This window comes from Lithobates pipiens, unplaced genomic scaffold (genome assembly GCF_037356315.1).
Source record: "Lithobates pipiens isolate NorthernLeopardFrog02 unplaced genomic scaffold, aLitPip1_a1.2 Scaffold_25, whole genome shotgun sequence".
In the NCBI taxonomy this organism is placed as follows: domain Eukaryota; kingdom Metazoa; phylum Chordata; class Amphibia; order Anura; family Ranidae; genus Lithobates; species Lithobates pipiens.
The window spans coordinates 182,372,769-182,394,495 of NW_027507787.1; the positions used below are offsets into that span (position 1 = coordinate 182,372,769).

The window sequence follows — 21,727 nt, forward strand, 5'->3', positions numbered from 1 at the left end:
AGGCCTCCCTGGCTCAGATCTGTAAGGCTGCGACTTGGTCATCAGTCCACACATTCACCAGATTCTATCAGGTGGATGTCAGAGGGCAAGAGGATATCGCCTTCGGGTGCAGTGTACTGCAGGCTGCAGTTTGGGTCCTCAGGTTCTTGGCGGTCTATGTTTATGATCTGTGTCTCCCTCCCCTCAACCTGAGCATTGCTATGGGACATCCCACTATGTAATGAAGCTCCTGTGTCCCGTGATGTATGATCAAGAAAATGGGATTTTTATATACAGCTTACCTGTAAAATCCTTTTCTTGAGTACATCACGGGACACAGGGCTCCCGCCCCTCTTGGGTTTTACGTGGTTTCTTATTGCTTTGCTACAAAACTGAGGTGCCTCCCAGATGGGAGGGGTTATATAGGGGAGGAATTCTCTTTAATTGGGGTCAACCAGTGTCCAATCACCAGAGGTGCCTATATAACTCACTATGTAATGAAGCTCCTGTGTCCCGTGATGTACTCTCAAGAAAAGGATTTTACAGGTAAGCTGTATATAAAAATCCCATTTTTTAGCATATATGTTAAATTCCAATAACAAACGGCTTTGTTATTGGTTTTCAACCATGTGTGACAGCCGTTCTGCTGTTGAGGGCATATCATGGAAGAGATACCTTAGCCAGGGTCCCAGTGTCCCTCACCATTTAGCTTGAAGTTTCTCTTTTGATCCTTCTAACAATTGTAGTTACCTGGCTGTATCTGGCATCAATATTTTGAGAAACTTACCTGGAACAAGCATGCCGAACAGGAAAGTCTGAATTCCTGCAAAATGGTCCATAAACTATTTAGCAAACGCTGAAGCCATTGGATCCTCAGGACAGCTGGACAAACAGCATGTGCAGGAAGAGAGAGCAGCAACAACTGTCCTTACTTACTAAATTCAGTTTTTTTAATTTAGATTTCCAAAATAACTAGATTTGCTAGGGCCCTTTCACATATGTGATCAATATGGATCCATTTGTCAGTTCTTCAGACAGATCCAGACTGCACCACTATGAACTCCAACTAATTAACCTAAAACTCGTAGACCTGGAAGATTGCTCCAGGTGAAATAACGTCACGTTCCATAATATACCAATAATATATATATAAATATAATATATCAGAATCAATCCAACAATCAGAACTTGTGCAATACCTGCAATCCCTTATGCGTACCCTGCTGCCTGACCTAAAAAACTGTGACCTAGAAATTGACAGGGCACACAGACTTCCCAAGCCACCACACCTCCCAGCTTCCACACCCAGGGACATGCTGGCCCACAATTACTTCTTCATGGTTAAGGAGAGGGTCATGTATGCAACAAAACACATGGCGAGACTTCCTGACCCTTTCACTACAATCACTCTCTATGCTGATCTATCCAAGACGACCATGGAAAATCACAGACAGCTGGCGACTATAACCAAAGCTCTTCAGAGTCATAAAATTCCCTAAACTAAACAAAACGAATCCCATACAGCGAGGACACTCCCTGCAGGACTTAAACGCCTGAGGACCTGGCGCATCATTCCAGAAAAAACTCCGGACCCTTCTGACCAACTTTCAACACAAATGGAAACCGGATGGGCTTATCAAGACACCTGAAGTTACAGTATATATCCTTCTCTGCACTCATCCTACTAAAAGGCTGGGAAACTGTAGCACTTCTATCCAGTACCCATCTGCCTTGTAAGCGGTCCCTGGCCCACCTGAGTCAGAAGACCGCTTCCCCCCTCTGATTGTTTGCAGTAGTTTCTGCGCATTGATCCTGTGTTTATCTTGTTCCAGGGATCTCCCTTTTTATACCACAGACTCCCCACCTAAAACCAGCACCAGCTAACCTCCAACCAAGTTGCTCCCTGATTTATTTTGCTTTGGATGAGCGAAAATCCACATAGCCCACACTACATAGAGACGGTCTAACAAACCACTGTACTCCCCCCTCCTGAATAGTACCAGGCCACATGCCCTCAACATGGGCAGGGTGCTTTGTGATAGCCCCCTAAAGCACCTTGTCCCCATGTTGATGGGGACAAGGGCCTCATCCCCACAACCCTTGCCTGGTGGTTGTGGGGGTCTGTGGGCAGTTGGCTTATCAGAATCTGGAAGCCCCCTTTAACAAGGGAACCCCCAGATCCCAGCCCCCGTGTTTGAAATGGTAACGGTTACATTGTACCTATACCATTTCACAAAAAATTCTCAAAATGTAAAAAAAAAAAAAAAACAAGACCCACCTTTTGAAAAGTCCTTTATTAAAAAATAAATGGCTCTGCTGACAGACTTGTCAAAAGGTGTGGTGTCTTGTTTTTTTTTTTTTTTACATTTTGACACTTTTTTGTGAAATGGTATGGGCACAATGTATCCCTTACCATTTCAAACGGGGGGGGGGGGGTGGGATCTGGGGGACCCCTTGTTAAAGGAGGCTTCCAGATTCTGATAAGCTGCCGCCCACAGACCCCCAAAACCACCGGGCAAGAGTTGTGGGGATGAGGCCCTTGTCCCCATCAAGGTTACCCAAAAGCACCCTCCCCATGTTGAAGGCATGTGGCCTGCTACGGTTCCGGAGGGGGGGCTCTCTCACCCCCCCTTTTCCTGCAGCCTGCCAGGTTGCATGCTTGGATACGGGTCTGGTATGGATTTTTGGGGGGCCTCTACACCATTTTCTTTTTAATTTTGGTGCGGGATTCCCCTTAAAATCCACACCAGACCTGAAGGGTCTGATATGGATTTTGAGGGGGGACCCCTACGCCATTTTTAAAAAAAAATTGGTTTGGGGTTCCCCTTAATATTCATACCAGACCAAAAAGGCCTGGTAATGGACTGGGGGGATCCCATGCCATTTTTTTTCAATTACTTTTATCTAAATTGCCAGGACCCAACAATTTATTATAGCCGCAAGTAGTTTTAAATGACTTTTTTTCCTTTAGAAATGTCATTTTATGCAGAGACTGTTCTAAACATAGGAAAAATGCGCCACTTTACAGGCATACTATAGACACCCCCCCAGGCACAACTTTTAAATGGAATGGAAATTAATGTTTCAATTTTATTGTTTCACTTTAAGCATTATTAAAATCACTGCTCCCGAAAAAACTGACTATTTTAAAACTTTTTTAGGATTGATACATGTCTCCTGGGGCAGGACCCAGGTCTCCAAACACTTTTTATGACAATAGCTTGCATATTAACCCTTAAAATTAGCACTTTTGATTTTTCACATTCGTGTCCCATAGACTTTAATGGTGTTTGCGTGTTCAAACAAATTTTTTGCGCGTTTGCATTTTTTTGCTACAAACCGAACCGAGGGGTGTTTGACTTATCCCTATTCCCAACCATTCTCAGACAACAAAATTTTAAAAGACATCAATACGCTGCAATACTCTCCAAAAATCTCCTGGAGAAGCAAAGCAAGCAAATTCTACAAGAAATTTGCCAGCCTCGTCACCCCAACCCCCCCCCCCCCCCCCCCACCCACGACACTCTTCAATTCTACTGCCACCTCGGGTTCTTTGTCAATTGATATGCTGCGATCAATTATCACCAAAAATCCCAATATCGCTCCTTAAAACGGATGTAAAAATATTTGCTAAAGTCATTGCATCCAGATTGCTGAAATGTCTTCCTTCCCTAGTGTACCCGGACCAAGTCAGCTTTATGCCAGGCAGGCAAGCTCTGGATGCAACTTGGAGAGTCATCAATCTAATTCATCAAGTCACCCATTCACAAACGCCTTCTCTGCTTCTATCCTTGGACGTGGAGAAGGCGTTTCATAAGGTGCACTGGGGATTCCTGAAAGCAGTACTCTCTAAATTTGGCATCACAGGCTGGTTTCAATCTGCAATACTCTCAATATACTCCAATCCCTCTGCAAGAGTATTGACTGATGGAACTTATCCAAACCTTTCGGGATCTCCAATGGCACCCGCCAAGGATGCCCGCTCTCCCCTCTCATTTTTGCTCTACTAATGGAACCCCTGGCAGTAAAGATTACAGTGGACAAGCATATTTGAGGTATTGTGAACAAGGACATGGAGCATAAAATAAGACTTTCTGCCGATGTCATACTTTTGCTCATTAACCTAGTTCATTCCATGGCAGCGATCCAAGACATGCTCAACCAATTTAGCTTAGCCTCCTTCTACAATCTCAATTCCTATAAATCCCTGGTCCTTCCGCTAAATCTCACACATAGGTAAAAGTCCCTCCTGGAAAGGTCTCTTCCTTATACTTGGACAAGTCAATCTATCCCATACCTAGGGATAATATTGGCCCCCTCATGGCACCACCTCTATGACCTTAACTACCGTGCCTTCCAAAAACTATTTTCACAAATACTAAATCAAATGCACACAAATGGCCTATCTAAACTAGGAAGAATTGCCTCCTTCGAGATGTTTGTCCTCCGAACCTCCTATACGTATTATGCATAGTATTGATTCCTCTACCACATTCTTTCTTTACCTCAATACAAAAACAAATCTCAAGATATGTCTGGGACACTAAAACTCTCAGGTGTGCCTACCACATCTTAACTAGGCATCATAAACAAGGAGGAGTAATCCCTCACATCCAAACCTACTATAACGCTTCTATCCTCAACCAACTTTACTACTGGTGGCACCCGACTCCAAATAAAATCAGGTCTATAATATAATCGTCCCCCTACTTACCTAATAATCTGCGTGACAGTCTCCTGCTCACCTCTGCGGATTTTCTCCTCAACACAATGACTACCTCTCCATCAATTACAGCCACATTGACAGCCTGGAAGAAATTCACCCAGGTAACATCCAAAACGTACCCTTCCCATACTCTACCGATCCCTCTCAAAACACTAACAACACACTTGTCAAATCTTAAAGTACACCTCTGGCAGAAACACAAGCTTGGTAACATATCAGACCTCTACAATAAAGACACTCTAAAAACCTTCACAGATCTCCAAACTGAACACAACCTGCCTCAAACTGAAGTCTACATATATGAGGATTTCCCACTTGCTCAAGATGTCGAAAAATCCTGCTGCGATCAAGATACCTAAACCACTCCACAAATTCTACATCTGTACAAGGTATCAAAAACATGGTATCTCCACAATGTACTCAGCCCTCATTGACAATCATCCCAACTCACCTCTCTCTCAAAATAGGTCAAGGAGCTAAATATTATTGTCACCCCTGACATGTGGTCACAAGCCTTTAAATTCACCTTCACAGCCTCCCAGTGCTCCAACCATTGGGAATCATATAAAAAAAACAATACCCAGGTGGTATATGATACCTTACTGGCTCTCCAAATTTTTCCCAGGACATCCTTCTACTTACTGGAGGTCCTGTGGAAGTACTGGTACTATAGCCCACATGATGTGGTTTTGTAGCTCCATAAGCTCATACTGGAAACAAACATTTGCCTTGATCTCCATAATATCACAGTCACCAACAGCCTCTATCCCAGTGGTCTCAAACCAGCGGCCCTCCAGCTGCTGCAAAACTACAAGTCCCATCATGTCTTTGCCTGTGGGAGTCATGCTTGTAACTGTCAGGCTTGCAATGCCTTATGGGACTTGTAGTTTCGCAACAGTTGGAGGGCCACTAGTTTGAGACCCCTGCTCTAACCCCTCACTAGCATTACTACATCTTGGGATAGAAAAAAATCTCCCCCCCCCCCCCCAGGTCACGGGTGGTAATAATACACCTACTATTGTACTACTGGCGGCAGAACTAAATATCACCAAACTCTGGAAAACCACAGAGCCCCCTTCCGTCTCCTATACGATTGCAGATCTAAACCTACAATGTGAGATGGAGAAACTAGTTGCTAGGAAAAAGTGGGAAAGTTCTTGGAAAAATGGTCCACACATCCAAAATGTACTGTTATTATCTGCTGTTCTCCTGATATCACAAATTCGGTCTCAATATCCCCTCACTTCTCTTCTTGCACTCCCTACTACAACTACACAGCAAAACTGCTTACCTGGCTGGTGCCCCCCCCCCTTCCTACTACCCCAACCCTCCCACCCCGCCCTGTCTGGAGTCCACAATACAACGTTTTCATATTTTACCTCTGTTTAATCTACATTTTGCAAGGTTGGTTATACCACCATGGACTTAACTATCCTTATCTCTGGTTCAACTTGCTTGGGTTGGAACATCTGACTTGATATAATAAATGTAATCCTGTTAATTTTACTGAAAATACCAATAAAGAAATATTGAAGTAAATGGACAGTCCATTAAGATTTGCTTAAAAAAAACATAAACTTCTGTGTCCTTTTTTGCATGTATGCAACTTGCAGACATAAACAGATATCATTCATTTACTTCCATTCACATCCATTTTGTGCCAAGAACATTTTTTTGCTAATACGCTTAACACCTATGACTTTGTTTTTTCAACTGAAAAAGCAGACATATAAAGATGTTTGCTGTGTACAGGACACCAGGGATGGGTCCTGGATAGGAGGTATGTGTTTCCTTTGTTTGGGTTGTGGTCTCTTTTAAGGATATGATAAGTACTAAAGGTAGCTCACTTATGCAGGGTGAGGGATTCCAGGGTGGTCCAGTAAAAGGGAAAACTGACTTAGTTTCCCAAGGATTGTTAAATTCTTATATGGGACCAGGAAATCTAAGGCTGAGAGAGATTCTGGATAGGAAATTGCTTCTAAACCTGACTATAGGTATCTTGGTCCCGAAAAGGTCAACCTGCCTACAAAAGAGGTCTGGTGAGGTGTGAGGTGTGATGTTGTACAGGGCATACTTGCAGTAAGGAGTTGTGTTCATGACCAAGACCTGGCTAATCTATGGTGTCCATTTCTTCAGACCACCTAACATAGGTTGGTGAGCCAACCTTTTTACATTGTTGTAGTGTAGCACCCGCTAGTTAGGTAGGTGCTAGAGTAAAGATTTTTCTAGCAGAGTAGAATTAAATAAAATTTAGGAAGGCCTGGCTGGTGGCTAGGCCTGTTTGTTTTCATACTGGGCTAGGAGTGGCTCAGGGCAGGGCTAGGTGACTCACAGGTAGCATCATTGTCACCTCCCTCTTCTTTCTAGTAGGTGCTAGAAAGAAAGGAGGAGAGGAGAGGTGGAACTGCCAGGGGTATTCGAAGAAGCATTGATCAATCCCCAGCTTTGATTGGCAGAGGGCAGGCCTTCTTAAATACCCAGGGTCATCCCAGCTGGGGGGAGTTGTCAGGTGGAAGAACTGGATTGAGAGAGTGTGGAGGCTGGCGGGGCCCACTGGGACTTTCCCATCCAAGTTCAATCCCCTCAATAAAAAATAAATAAAAAATCTTATGAACTGTTCCATGTCTCTGAATGTTGGGTTGGGCAGGGTGACAGGTGAACCACAACATTCAGCAACCCCTACAGGGGCATTGCTACACTAGATAGTGTGGACTGCCTTTGTCTGCTGAAGAAAGCTATTCGTGTTTGCGCTGTTTTTGGAAAATAAAAGCTCTTTGCATTTACAAATTCAGCTGGCTGATGATCGAGAACCTAGAATATCACAACTGATATAAACTGAACTGAAGATGGATGTGTAAACTGATGTATAAGGAATTAGTTGTATTTTTTCTTTATTAATTTTCGCAACAGATTTGACAAATCTCAGAACTGACAAAGACAGAACTGTAAAAGAATCAGCATATCACAGTTCTGGTTCTGTAAACATGTCAGGGTTTCCAGATTTCCTTAGTCTTGCACAGGTGGTTGCATCCAAGTCACAAAATGAGTACAGTTATGAAGGAAATGCTAAAACCATGATCTGTCAGTGATACATAAGAACTGGAGGAGCAAAATACTGGAAGTAAAGGTTATAATATATCAACGGTCCATTTTGGTCTTTGTCAAGGTATTCTCATAACTAGTGATGGCCGAACGGTTCGCCCGGCGGTCGTTTCGCGGCGAATTTCCGACATTCGCGGTCCGCACGTTCGAACGCCTTTTTCCGTCGTTCGCCGCGGCGGACTTACGTGTTTAATGTATACAAGAACTTTAACCTTTGGTGACACGTTTATCATGTGATACAGGACAGCCAATTGAGACATGACAGCACATGGACACTTGTACATTCCCCCTAACCTATAAATACACCCGATCCGGTGGCCATTTTACATTCTTTCTTCTGTTACGATAGGGACAGGTTCCTGTGTGGAGTAGGGAGAGATAAACCACTAGCTATTTGGTACACAAAAGTTCTTTTCAGGACTGGTATAGGTGTTAGGTGTTGATAGGTTTGCTGTGCTGCTGATTCTTGCAGCAGCCTGAGTGTCTTTTGTTAGTTTAGAGAAAGGGAAAGGACGGTGTATGCTACAGGGACAGCCAGATTAGTCTTTCATCATCATCATCATCATCATCATCATTAGCTGTTACTATCAAGGTCCACAAAAGAGCTGTTCCAGTAACCACTAATCGTTCTCTTTTTTTGCCAATTTGTATAGGGACAGGAAGGAAGCAGTGTTGTCAGGCAGTGAGGGTAATTTTAAAGACTTGCTGTTATTATTAGTTCCACAAAGGTTCTTTTCAGGACTGGTATCAGTGGTACAGTAATAGGCTTGTACATGTATAATATTCTTTCTTCCAAATATAGAAAGGATATTATACTTGACTGCTGCCCTTCTGCTGCAGTCTGCTAAACATTCACAACTCACTTGTTCCACAAAAGTTCTTATAAGGACTGGTAACTTGGTATAGGGTGCTACGGTACATAGGCTTGAGTGCGGTACAGTCTGCTGTTCTGTAAGGACCGCTATCGGTCCACAATAGATAGGGTTGACGTGCACCACTGCTGACCGCTGCCCTATACTGCAGCAGTCCTTCAGCGGTATAGGGACTGACGTACAGTCTGCTAATCACTAACACACAACCTGCTTGTTCCACAAAAGTTCTTATAAGGACTGGTAACTTGGTATAGGGTGCTACGGTACATAGGCTTGAGTGCGGTACAGTCTGCTGTTCTGTAAGGACCGCTATCGGTCCACAATAGATAGGGTTGACGTGCACCACTGCTGACCGCTGCCCTATACTGCAGCAGTCCTTCAGCGGTATAGGGACTGACGTACAGTCTGCTAAACACTAATACACAACCTGCTTGGTCCACAAAAGTTCTTATAAGGACTGGTAACTTGGTATAGGGTGCTACGGTACATAGGCTTGAGTGCGGTACAGTCTGCTGTTCTGTAAGGACCGCTATCGGTCCACAATAGATAGGGTTGACGTGCACCACTGCTGACCGCTCACCTATACTGCAGCAGTCCTTCAGCGGTATAGGGACTGACGTACAGTCTGCTAATCACTAACACACAACCTGCTTGTTCCACAAAAGTTCTTATAAGGACTGGTAACTTGGTATAGGGTGCTACGGTACATAGGCTTGAGTGCGGTACAGTCTGCTGTTCTGTAAGGACCGCTATCGGTCCACAATAGATAGGGTTGACGTGCACCACTGCTGACCGCTGCCCTATACTGCAGCAGTCCTTCAGCGGTATAGGGACTGACGTACAGTCTGCTAAACACTAATACACAACCTGCTTGGTCCACAAAAGTTCTTATAAGGACTGGTAACTTGGTATAGGGTGCTACGGTACATAGGCTTGAGTGCGGTACAGTCTGCTGTTCTGTAAGGACCGCTATAGGTCCACAATAGATAGGGTTGACGTGCACCACTGCTGACCGCTCACCTATACTGCAGCAGTCCTTCAGCGGTATAGGGACTGACGTACAGTCTGCTAATCACTAACACACAACCTGCTTGTTCCACAAAAGTTCTTATAAGGACTGGTAACTTGGTATAGGGTGCTACGGTACATAGGCTTGAGTGCGGTACAGTCTGCTGTTCTGTAAGGACCGCTATCGGTCCACAATAGATAGGGTTGACGTGCACCACTGCTGACCGCTGCCCTATACTGCAGCAGTCCTTCAGCGGTATAGGGACTGACGTACAGTCTGCTAAACACTAATACACAACCTGCTTGGTCCACAAAAGTTCTTATAAGGACTGGTAACTTGGTATAGGGTGCTACGGTACATAGGCTTGAGTGCGGTACAGTCTGCTGTTCTGTAAGGACCGCTATAGGTCCACAATAGATAGGGTTGACGTGCACCACTGCTGACCGCTCACCTATACTGCAGCAGTCCTTCAGCGGTATAGGGACTGACGTACAGTCTGCTAATCACTAACACACAACCTGCTTGTTCCACAAAAGTTCTTATAAGGACTGGTAACTTGGTATAGGGTGCTACGGTACATAGGCTTGAGTGCGGTACAGTCTGCTGTTCTGTAAGGACCGCTATCGGTCCACAATAGATAGGGTTGACGTGCACCACTGCTGACCGCTGCCCTATACTGCAGCAGTCCTTCAGCGGTATAGGGACTGACGTACAGTCTGCTAAACACTAATACACAACCTGCTTGGTCCACAAAAGTTCTTATAAGGACTGGTAACTTGGTATAGGGTGCTACGGTACATAGGCTTGAGTGCGGTACAGTCTGCTGTTCTGTAAGGACCGCTATCGGTCCACAATAGATAGGGTTGACGTGCACCACTGCTGACCGCTGCCCTATACTGCAGCAGTCCTTCAGCGGTATAGGGACTGACGTACAGTCTGCTAATCACTAACACACAACCTGCTTGTTCCACAAAAGTTCTTATAAGGACTGGTAACTTGGTATAGGGTGCTACGGTACATAGGCTTGAGTGCGGTACAGTCTGCTGTTCTGTAAGGACCGCTATCGGTCCACAATAGATAGGGTTGACGTGCACCACTGCTGACCGCTGCCCTATACTGCAGCAGTCCTTCAGCGGTATAGGGACTGACGTACAGTCTGCTAAACACTAATACACAACCTGCTTGTTCCACAAAAGTTCTTATAAGGACTGGTAACTTGGTATAGGGTGCTACGGTACATAGGCTTGAGTGCGGTACAGTCTGCTGTTCTGTAAGGACCGCTATCGGTCCACAATAGATAGGGTTGACGTGCACCACTGCTGACCGCTGCCCTATACTGCAGCAGTCCTTCATCGGTATAGGGACTAAGAGTTTTGTCACAGGGTCATTTAAAAAATGACAGGCAGAGGAAGAGGCAGGCCCTTCCGCAGGGGTGGTAGGGGTAGGGCAGGAGCAACAGGCTTGAGCCAAAGTGGGAAGTTGCAGAAGGTGCGTTCAATTACTTTAAAGGATGCACCAGACTTGGTTGAGTGGCTCGCTCAGCCTTACTCTTCTGCACCCTCCTCATCCTCTCGATCTGCACCCTCTTCTTCACTCTCTGCTATGTGCACCCCCAAAGACACTACCACCAACAACACGACCACCACCACCACCACCACATACCTTCCGCTTGAGTCACTGGAATTATTTTCCGATCCATATCAAGAGGACATTTCTGATGCGCAGCCACTCTTGGTATTGGATCAGGAAGAGGAGGTAGCAACAAGCGCTACTCAGCAGTCTGACGCCAGTACCCAGATCAGCCCAAGGAGGAGGTTGGTCCCCGGTGTTGCTGCCTACTCCGAGATCTCTACTTATAGCGGTGGGGAAGGTGACGTTGATGATGACGTGTCTAGTGATGTCACGTGGGTGCCCACAAGAGAGGAAGAGGAGGGGAGTTCAGAGGGAGATATGGACCAGCAGATAGGGAGGAGAAGCAGCAATGACTTACATTGCACAGCAGGGACAAAGCAGACTGCAAATGTATCAGGAGCGAGTCATCGACCATGTACGGTCACATCTGGCGCTCCCAGGACACCGGCACATGGCTCCGCAGTGTGGGCTTTTTTTAACGTGTCCGCTGCTGACAATAGCGTTGCCATCTGCAATCTTTGCAGTCAACGCGTTAGTCGCGGTAAGCCCAATACTCACCTAGGGACGACCGCCTTAAGAAGGCACATGAGCAGCCATCACCGAGCCCAGTGGGAGCAACGGAACACACAAAGCCACACTGCAGGCTCTCACCGTCCAGCCTCGTCTTCTACTTCTCCTTCTCCTCTCTCCTCACAATTGTCCTCCACTCCACCTTCCATCACGCCAAGCTCACATTTTTCTGCAAAAAGGCAGGCTTCCGTGGGCCTAATGTTTGAGCGTAAAAAAATGATGACGCCGGATAACCCTCTTGCCCAACGGTTGGCGGCTGGCTTGTCAGAACTCATAGCCCGCCAACTACTGCCATATAAACTGGTGGACTCGGAGGCCTTTCGCAAATTTGTGGCCATTGGAACACCACAATGGAAGGTCCCAGGAAGGAAGTATTTCTCAGAGAAGGGCATCCCAGAGCTATATGGCCATGTTCAGCGGCAAGTGAATGTATCTCTGGCACACAGTGTCGGTGCCAAGATACATCTGACCACAGACACGTGGTCTAGCAAACACGGGCAGGGAAGGTATATCAGTTTTACTGCCCACTGGGTGAACCTTCTGACGGCCGTCAAGCATGTAACCCGTGGCACCCGTGTAGATTTGGTTTTACCGCCACGGATTGCATGCAGGCCTGACTCTTCTTCTCCTCCTCCTACTCCATCCTCCTCCCTCTCCTCCTCAGCTGCCTCCTCCTTTTCCGCTGCTAGCGTCTCTTCCACTGCACCGCCCAAGCTCCCCAGAACCTATTCCACATGCCAGGTGAGACGTTGCCATGCCGTGCTGCGTCTGTTGTGCCTGGAAGCAAAGAGCCACACTGGCCCGGCACTCCTTTCAGCTTTGCGTTCACAGGCAGATGAGTGGCTAACACCGCTCAATTTGACAGTTGGTAAAGTGGTGTGTGACAACGGTGCCAATCTGCTTAGCGCATTGAAACAGGGCAAAATCACGCACGTGCCGTGCATGGCACACGTCTTAAACTTGGTCGTGCAGCGATTCCTTGTCAAATACCCTGGGGTCCAGGACATCTTGCGGCAGGCAAGGAAAATCTCGGCCCATTTCAGAAGATCTTACACGGCCATGGCTCGCCTTGCTGACATTCAGCGGCGACACCATCTGCCGGTCAGACGTCTTATTTGCGATTGCCCGACGCGATGGAACTCAACCTTCTATATGCTTGATAGGCTGCTCCAGCAGAAACGTGCAGTTAACGTCTACCTGTATGAACTCTGCGAAAGAAACGGTTCTGGGGAGCTGGGTTTTTTTTCACCGCGCCAGTGGCTGCTCATGCGCGACACATGCAGACTTCTGCGGCCATTTGAGGAGATCACCAAACTGGTCAGTCGCAGCCATGGCGCCATCAGTGACATGGTACCTTATGCCTTCTTTCTGGAGCGTGCATTGCGTCGTGTCATTGATCAGGCTGTGGAGGAGCAGGAGCGGGAAGATGAGGAAGTCGCAATGCTGGATGAATTCCCAGGGGGGGCTACTCTATCTGAGACAAGTCAACAACAGGAGTCTGATGAGGAGTCAGAGGAGGATGGTGCCGGGGCGGATGAGCAGGAGCAAGAAGAGCATGCTTTAAACCTTTCTGGGATCCCTGTTGTGCGAGGATGGGGAGAGGAGAATGAAGAGGACGACATTATCCTGGATGATGAGCAGGAGCCAGGCCACCACACCGCTTCCACTTTAGTGCAAATGGGGGCCTTCATGCTCCAGTGTTTTAATAGGGACCCCCGTATAAAAAGCATGAGGGTCAAGGACCAGTACTGGGTGGCAACGTACTTAGACCCCCCGGTACAAACACAAAATGGCGGAAATGTTACCGCCGTCGCAGAGGGCTGTCAGAATGCAGCACTTCCAGGCCTTGCTTCGAGAAATGCTGCATTCTGCTTTTGCGTGCGCTGGCAGAGGAGCAATTCCCACTCCCAGAGAAGGATTTGCGGGTACCAATCCAACAGCGCCTGCAAGAAGAGGCCGGTTTGAAGATGTGTTGGTGACTTCGGATATGAGGTCATTCTTTCAGCCGACCCATCGACAGGTGTCATCCGGATCCAGCATCAGGGAACGCCTAGACCGTCAGGTGTCCGACTACATTGGGTTAACGGCCGATGTGGACGCTCTGAGGAGTGATGAACCCCTAGACTACTGGGTGGGCAGGCTTGACCTCTGGCCAGAGCTTGCCCAATTTGCAATCGAACTGTTGGCTTGCCCCTCATCCAGTGTCCTGTCCGAAAGGACGTTCAGCGCAGCAGGGGGGATTGTGACCGATAAGCGTACTCGCCTAGCTCACCACAGTGTTAACTACCTCACATTTCTAAAAATGAATGAGGCATGGATCTCGGAGGAATTCAACACATGTGACCAGTAGACCATGTATATGTCTATAAACTATTTTTTTAATCAAGCACACAGACCTTCTTAATTCATTTGGCTCACTTCCTTGACCCAAAAAAGCACACCGTACTATATGCCCCTACCCTCCTCTTTGAAGAGGTTGAGCGGTGTCATATTTCTACTGGGGCTGCTTATGATATCCCTGTGCTGTGCTGACTTCCTCCTGGGGGTTCTTATTATGAAGGGATCACACTATCCCTGTGCTGTGCTGACTTCCTCCTGGGGGTTCTTATTATGAGGGGATCACACCATCCCTGTGCTGTGCTGACTTCCTCCTGGGGCTGCTTACGGTGCTGCTGTCAGTGCTGTATGTCACGGTGCTGCTGTCAGCGCTGTATGTCACGGTGCTGCTGTCAGCGCTGTATGTCACGGTGCTGCTGTCAGCGCTGTATGTCACGGTGCTGCTGTCAGCGCTGTATGTCACGGTGCTGCTGTCAGCGCTGTATGTCACGGTGCTGCTGTCAGCGCTGTATGTCACGGTGCTGCTGTCAGCGCTGTATGTCACGGTGCTGCTGTCAGCGCTGTATGTCACGGTGCTGCTGTCAGCGCTGTATGTCACGGTGCTGCTGTCAGCGCTGTATGTCACGGTGCTGCTGTCAGTGCTCTGTATTACGGTGCTGCTGTCAGATGCCTCTATCACGGTGCATGTGTCATTCCGGTATGTCACGCTGCTGGTGATCATCTCCTGCACCCTCTTCTTTGCCTACCCTGGTCCCTGACCTTCCCTCTCCTCCATTGCCTTCATTAGCTCCATAGTCCTGAATTGTTAGAACAATTTCCCAAATAAAATAAAAATGCTTGTAGTTATCGATCCCAAATTCACCTCATACATGTATTATGTCATTGTCCAGATGGTGGGACTACGTTTTACCCCCTAATAATTACCACGTGGCCGCAAATTCGACATGAAGGTTTGCAAAGTTCGCCTCCCATTGAAGTCAATGGGGCCCGCGGCGAACGTTCGGTTTCGCGAACGTTTGGGTCCGTTCGCGTTTCGCGTTCGCGAAACGTCCCGTCGGAAGTTCGTCCATCACTACTCATAACTATAGTCCCTTAGCACTGCTGTTTGTTCACATTCCTAGATTTACGCACCTTTCTCAACTTCTTCATTAGCTTTCCATAGGACACAAATATAAGCATCAGAGGTAGCACAAAACATGTTATAAGGAAGGTAACAATGTAGGTTTGGTCTTTCACTTTTCCTGAATACCTGGGATAGAAAATAAACACAAAAAACACAGTTAGTCATTACAAAATAACAATATTACATGCATGCTGCTGCTTTCTGTCCAATTATATATAATCAATATCTCTGCCTCACATAAATATCATGGCTGATTGCTGGAAGTAGCATAGAAAAAAGCAGACCAGATGGACCCGAAACAGGATATTATTCATCTGCTCCTATTACTGTAGCTTTAAAGATAGCAGGCAGCAAAGGGGGTAATATATGACTTAAGGTCTGATTCATAGGGTTAAAAAAAGAAAAACTGCTGGAAACATTTACTGCAGCATTCTATTAATTCTCCTCCACTGTGGAGTCATAGATCTACTAGAAGAGGAGGAGAAAAGTTCAAAGAGTATAACAGTGTAATAATATCAAAACTTTACAAATATACTGTAGATCATCTATAATGGGAAAAAACGGAAGAGGTTGTGTCTCAGATTGCTAGAAAGAAGTACTTTAAATGTTCTGAACTAGAATTTAGCTAAAAGAACAAACTGGGATGATCACTTTCCAGAAATAAAGAGGAGCTGCTGTAGAAAAAGTAAAAGAGAAGAAATAGAAAAATATATGATGCAGTGGTGATAGACTTCCAGCATCACGTCTAAATGTAGAGCACCAACAGTTCAAAGTAATATCTGAGATAGCAAGCAAGCTTCAAGTTTGAAAATGACTTGCTAAGCTATTGCTACTGCATGACTCCAGTCCAGTCCAGAACAATTTTCTTTGCAAACATTCTACAAGTCTGCTGCAAGTTCGGGTTCAGCTATGTTATGCAATAGTCATCGCAACACAGGGGTCACTGTGGCTGATTTTTCATGCTGTAGACTTGCAGAGCTCTTGGTGTAAACTCACCACTGCAACTTTGCTCTTGCTAGAGATGTGCCACGCAAATTTGCCACAAATTGGAAAAGTGTCAACTAAAACTTGTGCTTAAAGTGCTCTGCAAGTTTACAACTTGCCAGTCAAAATGCGCAGCAGGTCGACTTACAATTTTACACTGCCAAAAATTTCCAGCAGATTATCCTTGCTATCTAGAATGCCAAACCCCTCTGGAGCTTATCAACCCTTAACCTGCTTCTTTACAGTTTTCTCTATTGGTTGGAGATTTATACAACCAGATACATTTCCACAAGCCACACAAGACAGCGGCACACTTAGCGTGCCTGACATCTGGAGAAATATATTTCAAACATTGCTCCCAAACGTCAAAATAATTTTCAGTAATAACCGTGAATTTAAACATCATGCAAAATGGGAAGAAGAAATAGCTGGTAGGGGGGTTGACTAATGACTGGAACAGTTGTAGGTTTGGTTGCAACTTTGTGCAGAGATACTGATCATAGCATATCAATGCACCTGACATGCAAGAGCTCAGAGACATTATCTCCCATATAGTTTCCAACATTTGAAAATAGTGAGCGCCCCCTCCCAAACCATAGCAGGCCGCATGCCCTCAACATGGGTGGGTTGGTGCATTGGGGCAGGGGGGGCCCTGTACCCCCACCCCAAAGCACCTTGCCCCTATGTTGATGGGGACAACAAGGGCATCTTCCAGACAACCCTGGCCGTATGTTGACAGGGTCTGTGGGCGGGGTGCTTATCGGAATCTGGAAGCCCCCTTTAACAAGGGGGCCCCAGATCCCAGCCCCCCACCCTATGTGAATGCGTATGGGGTACATTGTACCCCTCCCCTTTCACCAAAAGAAGTGTCAGAAATTAAAAGCAGTACACAGGTTTTTAAAGTAATTGATTAAGGCAGCTCTGGCTTCTCTTCCAATTTCTTCTCCCCTCTCTGACTCTTCTCTCTTTTCCGCTGTCTTCTGCCTCTGCCAGTTCTTCTCCCCTCTCCAGTTCTTCTCCCTCTGTCTGCTGTCTTCTGCCTCTGGCAGGTCTTCTCTGCTGTCTTCTCCCTCTGTTCTTCCTCTGATGTTGTCTCAATGCTCTCTCCCGATGTAATGCTGGGTGCGTGGTGTGAGGCTACTTATATTGGCATGCGGCTGGGTCACCAGGTGACGTCACCTGGAGGTCCCGTCCCTTATGACGTCATCCCCAGAGGCATGATGGGGGTCCATAACAAACCAGGGCAGTACCAATCGTAATGCTCCGATCCCTAAATTTAAAATAGACTGCCATTTTTTTCAGCGGCTGTCATCCTTCCAAATTTCCCATTGTACCTAGGTAGCTTAAAATTTTGTCAAGACATGTTAAGACAAGACATGTGCAAAAAAAAAAAATATATATATATATATATATATATATATATATATATATATATATATATATATATGAGTCTAGTTTGCAAAGTGGTAGTTTTTGAACATAATAATTCTGACATCATCAGCGTTTAATTAAGAGAACCCTGTTCATCCCATACTTGGACTATGGTGTTACGTTGATAACAAAAGACATGAGCCAGATCTCAGCCTCTGGGCATCAAGTTATAATTTGATAGCAAATGGAAAGATGGGGCAATGTATTATGCACAAAATTAGATTAGAAATATAATTATATAGGATGTGTGTCCGCAGTTGCTAAATATCAGGCTTGTTATAGGAAGCGTAGGCCTCCCGGGAAATTGAGCTGCAACATGAAATGTAATGCTTCAGCTCACATTGCTGACAAGTTTACAAAGAAGTAAGCAATACAAAAGTTTTATAAAGTATTAATACTAGTAAGGTTGTTGTGCATCTGTTGCAGCAACAAACCAAACCAACTAATACTGAATATGTAATATTTCTTAGAAAAATAGTCAAGAATCCTGGCATGAACAGTGTAGAGTCTTCCATAAATGCATTCCATTGTATGTCAAAGAAAAGGGATTCATGAAAAATAGAGCAAAGAAAAGTGAAGCAGGCCATCATAACTAATCAAATTCTATAGTTTACTTTCCCAGTTGTTTCTGGTGGACTGTACTGCTTAGTATGGGCTACTTCCTTAGGATCTTTAACATGAGTGTAAAACTCTACCTATTCTGATTCAATCTGCCACTGATTATTGCACCAGCAAATCAGAGTTTTTGTCATCTCATGGGAAAATACCTACAAATAAAGTATATGCAAAAATAAAAGGTAGATGACATTAAAAAAAGAGTAGGCACCTGTTGTGACAGCTATCAAAGGGAGGATTTAGAAAGGTTTGCTCTCACTTTTGTTTGTGTACCTGGAATAGGAAGTGCAAAAAAGCCTAATGCCGTATACACACGGCCGGACTTTGACAGCAAAGGTCCAACGGAACAAATCCGTCTGACAATCGACAGTGTGGAGGCTTCATCGGACCTTTGCTGTTGACAAATCAGATGGACTTTAGATTTAAAACATGTTTCAAATCTTTCTGACGGACTCGAGTCCGGTCGAAAAATCAGTTCGTCTGTATGCTAGTCCGACAGATGAAAACCGACACTAGGGCAGCAATTGGCTATGAACTTGCTTATTCTAGTCCGGTGATACATCATCACGGTCAAATCCGTTGTGTGTGATTGTGTGTGGCCAAGTCTGTGCATTCAGAAGTCCGTCGGGAAGACCGTCGGTCCTAGTCTGCCACAAAGTCCGGTCATGTGTACACGGCATAAAGCCCTATACACACTATCAGTTTTTCTGCTGAGTTTTTCCCTTCAGATTTACCAAAACTGTATAATATGAGGAAAACATTAGGAGTTTCAATTTGCATGCAATCAGGCAGGCCCTTGCACTACATGGTTTTGGTAAATATGAAGGAAAAACTCAGCAGAAAAACTGATAGTGTGTATGGGGATTAGGCAGCCTTTCTCAACCTTTAGCATAAAGGAACCCTTGAAATAATCTTCAGGTCTCAGAGAACCCTGATTAAATCTGTAGAAAATGGTACATTGGTGGTCAATAAAAGAAGGGAACACTTGTGCCAGTGGTCAGTGGAAAGAATGGTAATTACAGTGGTGGCTAGTGTAGTGCCTCCCTACATTGGTGGAAATTAGGAAGAACATTACTTATATTGGTGGTCAGTAAAATGAATGACCCACTTACAGACAGCCAACATTATTGCTGGTGTCAGTGGTGCTAGAGAAACAAGACAAAAAGCTGCACTGGTCCAAGGCTGATGGCTCAGCCATGAGGCATTGGTACCAGAAAGTCACGTGCGCCCATGACAGAGACTACAATACATTTGCCAATACACATTGTGCAGGTATGTTTTACCATTGCCACTATAAGGCCACTATCACATGGGGCAGATTCTGTTATGATCAGCAGGGGCTCAGCTCATAGCTCCACTGCTAATTGGAGCACAGCCTGTGGATGACACATCTGTGTCTGCTCAGTTTCTTCAGAGTGGACATGGATAAAGGCTGCTCTGCTTTGTGGGTGGCTGGGAGTAATCAGACTCTGCTGTTTTTTTTTATTTACCCGACTACACTCCAATTTGATCCACCTAAATGGATGAAGGCAGATGCCCTTTCCATTTTTTTTAAGCAAACCAGATCGGGTTTGGAGGTAGGAGGGTGTAAAGGAACACAAGTCAGTTAACACCCCCTTGTCCATGGGAATGTATGGACCTTCCAATCAAGTCCACCATAAAAGCTGACAGGTGGACCTGATCAGATTGTCAGTGTGAGAGCGATCTAAGGAGGTCAAGAACATGTAGGCAGGAAGTAGCTGAAAGAGGCTGGAGAAGTTCAGCAGCATTGAGATAAAAAAGACAAAAATTGTGAAAATAGTAAAAAGGAAAAAAGCACAATGCAATTGCTTATGATACACTTTTTATCAAACTAAATGCCTTCTAGGTGATGTTTAAATTTACTTTAATTGCTATCCAGTAGACCAGTGTAAAGGTTAGGATTTGTACAAAAATAAAAACTGCCCTAGGCACTCATTGACTTATTCATCATTCATAACAACCCTTAAAGGGGCTGTAAACTCTCGTGTTTTTCATAGGATGCATTAAGGTGAAAAAACTTCTGACAGTGACCGCCCCCCTAGCCCCCTCCCCCCATTTTACTCACCTGAGCCCTTCGTTCCCACAGCAGAGACGTGATGTATTTACTGGCCAGGGTTCTCGGCTCTTGAGTGGATAGATTGATAGCAGCGCAGTCATTGGCTTCCACTGCTGTCAATCAAATTCAGTGATGCGGGACTCGGGGGGCGGGGCCGAGTCCTGCATTCTGCTTCTATGGACGCAAATGCTGGACTCGGGGAGTGTGCACTTGGCGCACAGTGGCTCTATCACTGTGAACAGTCGCTGGATGATCTTCAGCTTGTTCCTGACTTCCCAAGACCTGATCTGCTGTTCCTCTTTGCTTGTGTATTAACCGGCGTGCCTTTGGACCTTGCCTCTGCTTGTGCACTAGCTCTGTTACCCAGTATCCCATCCTTGGTTTGTTTACTGAATATGATCTGCCTGCTGATTTTGTACTGCATTGCCCAGCTGTTACTGACCCTGGCCCATCTTCTGGACTTGCTTTGCCCGCTGATTCAGTACCTTACTGCCCAGTTGCCACTGACTGCTGCTCCTCTCCTGGTTCTGCTTCTGTCCCACGCTCCAGGGCCTAGCTGTTCTTACATCCTGTTCCGAGGACTGCGACTACCAGCTCTACCCATTTATAGAGTGAACATCACCAGCTAGCTGCTACGGCACTCGTGCCACTCCTTGCCTTTACACTCTCTGTCCCCACCTTCAGGAGTGTTAGGCAGGAGGTGCAAGAGAGGCCTCCACCACATTCCAGTCTTCAACAGGTACATGATAGTTAATCTTGGATTGTGGATGTCTGTAGATTTAGAGATTTTAGTATTAGGGTGGACTTCTACTTTAAGCACGCTGCAAATACAGAAAAATAGCTACTGGTGTGCCAGAAATACAGTATCCTCCTACCTTCATCTTTTACATGACAACAGTATATTCTGAGTCCTGAATTTCTATGCACGTGTTGTCAGTTCTGCCATCATCATTTCTAATGGATTACAAAGAACACAGATCTCGCCTGGTCTCCTTCACCCTCCCTGTCTCTATAACACCTCTGTGTAATGCAGAAAGCAAAGGAAATTGTCAGCGAAGAGGATTTCTGCTAAAATTAACAGGGGATTTTTGCACTTATCAGACAAAACTTTCAATGGAATTGGAACTTTCAATGGAATATATATCAGACTAAAATTGAGCTTTTAGGAGTAGTTAATTGTCGGGGTTTGCATATACTTTATTTAAATTTATTTAGTTGTTTGTCTGAAATTTCGCTTATAAAAAAAGTAAAAAACTTTACTGGGAGAAAT

At 45.5% G+C, this 21,727-nt stretch overlaps 1 protein-coding gene across 1 annotated transcript in view; it reads right to left on the minus strand.

Moving 5' to 3' along the window:
* LOC143930707 (opsin-VA-like) overlaps positions 1-21,727 on the minus strand; it is a 169,598-nt gene that overhangs the window by 55,252 nt on the left and 92,619 nt on the right. Inside the window, exon 3 of the mRNA XM_077455244.1 lies at positions 15,359-15,476. Coding sequence (XP_077311370.1) covers positions 15,359-15,476 — 118 coding nt within the window. The remainder of the gene's footprint in view (positions 1-15,358; positions 15,477-21,727) is intronic.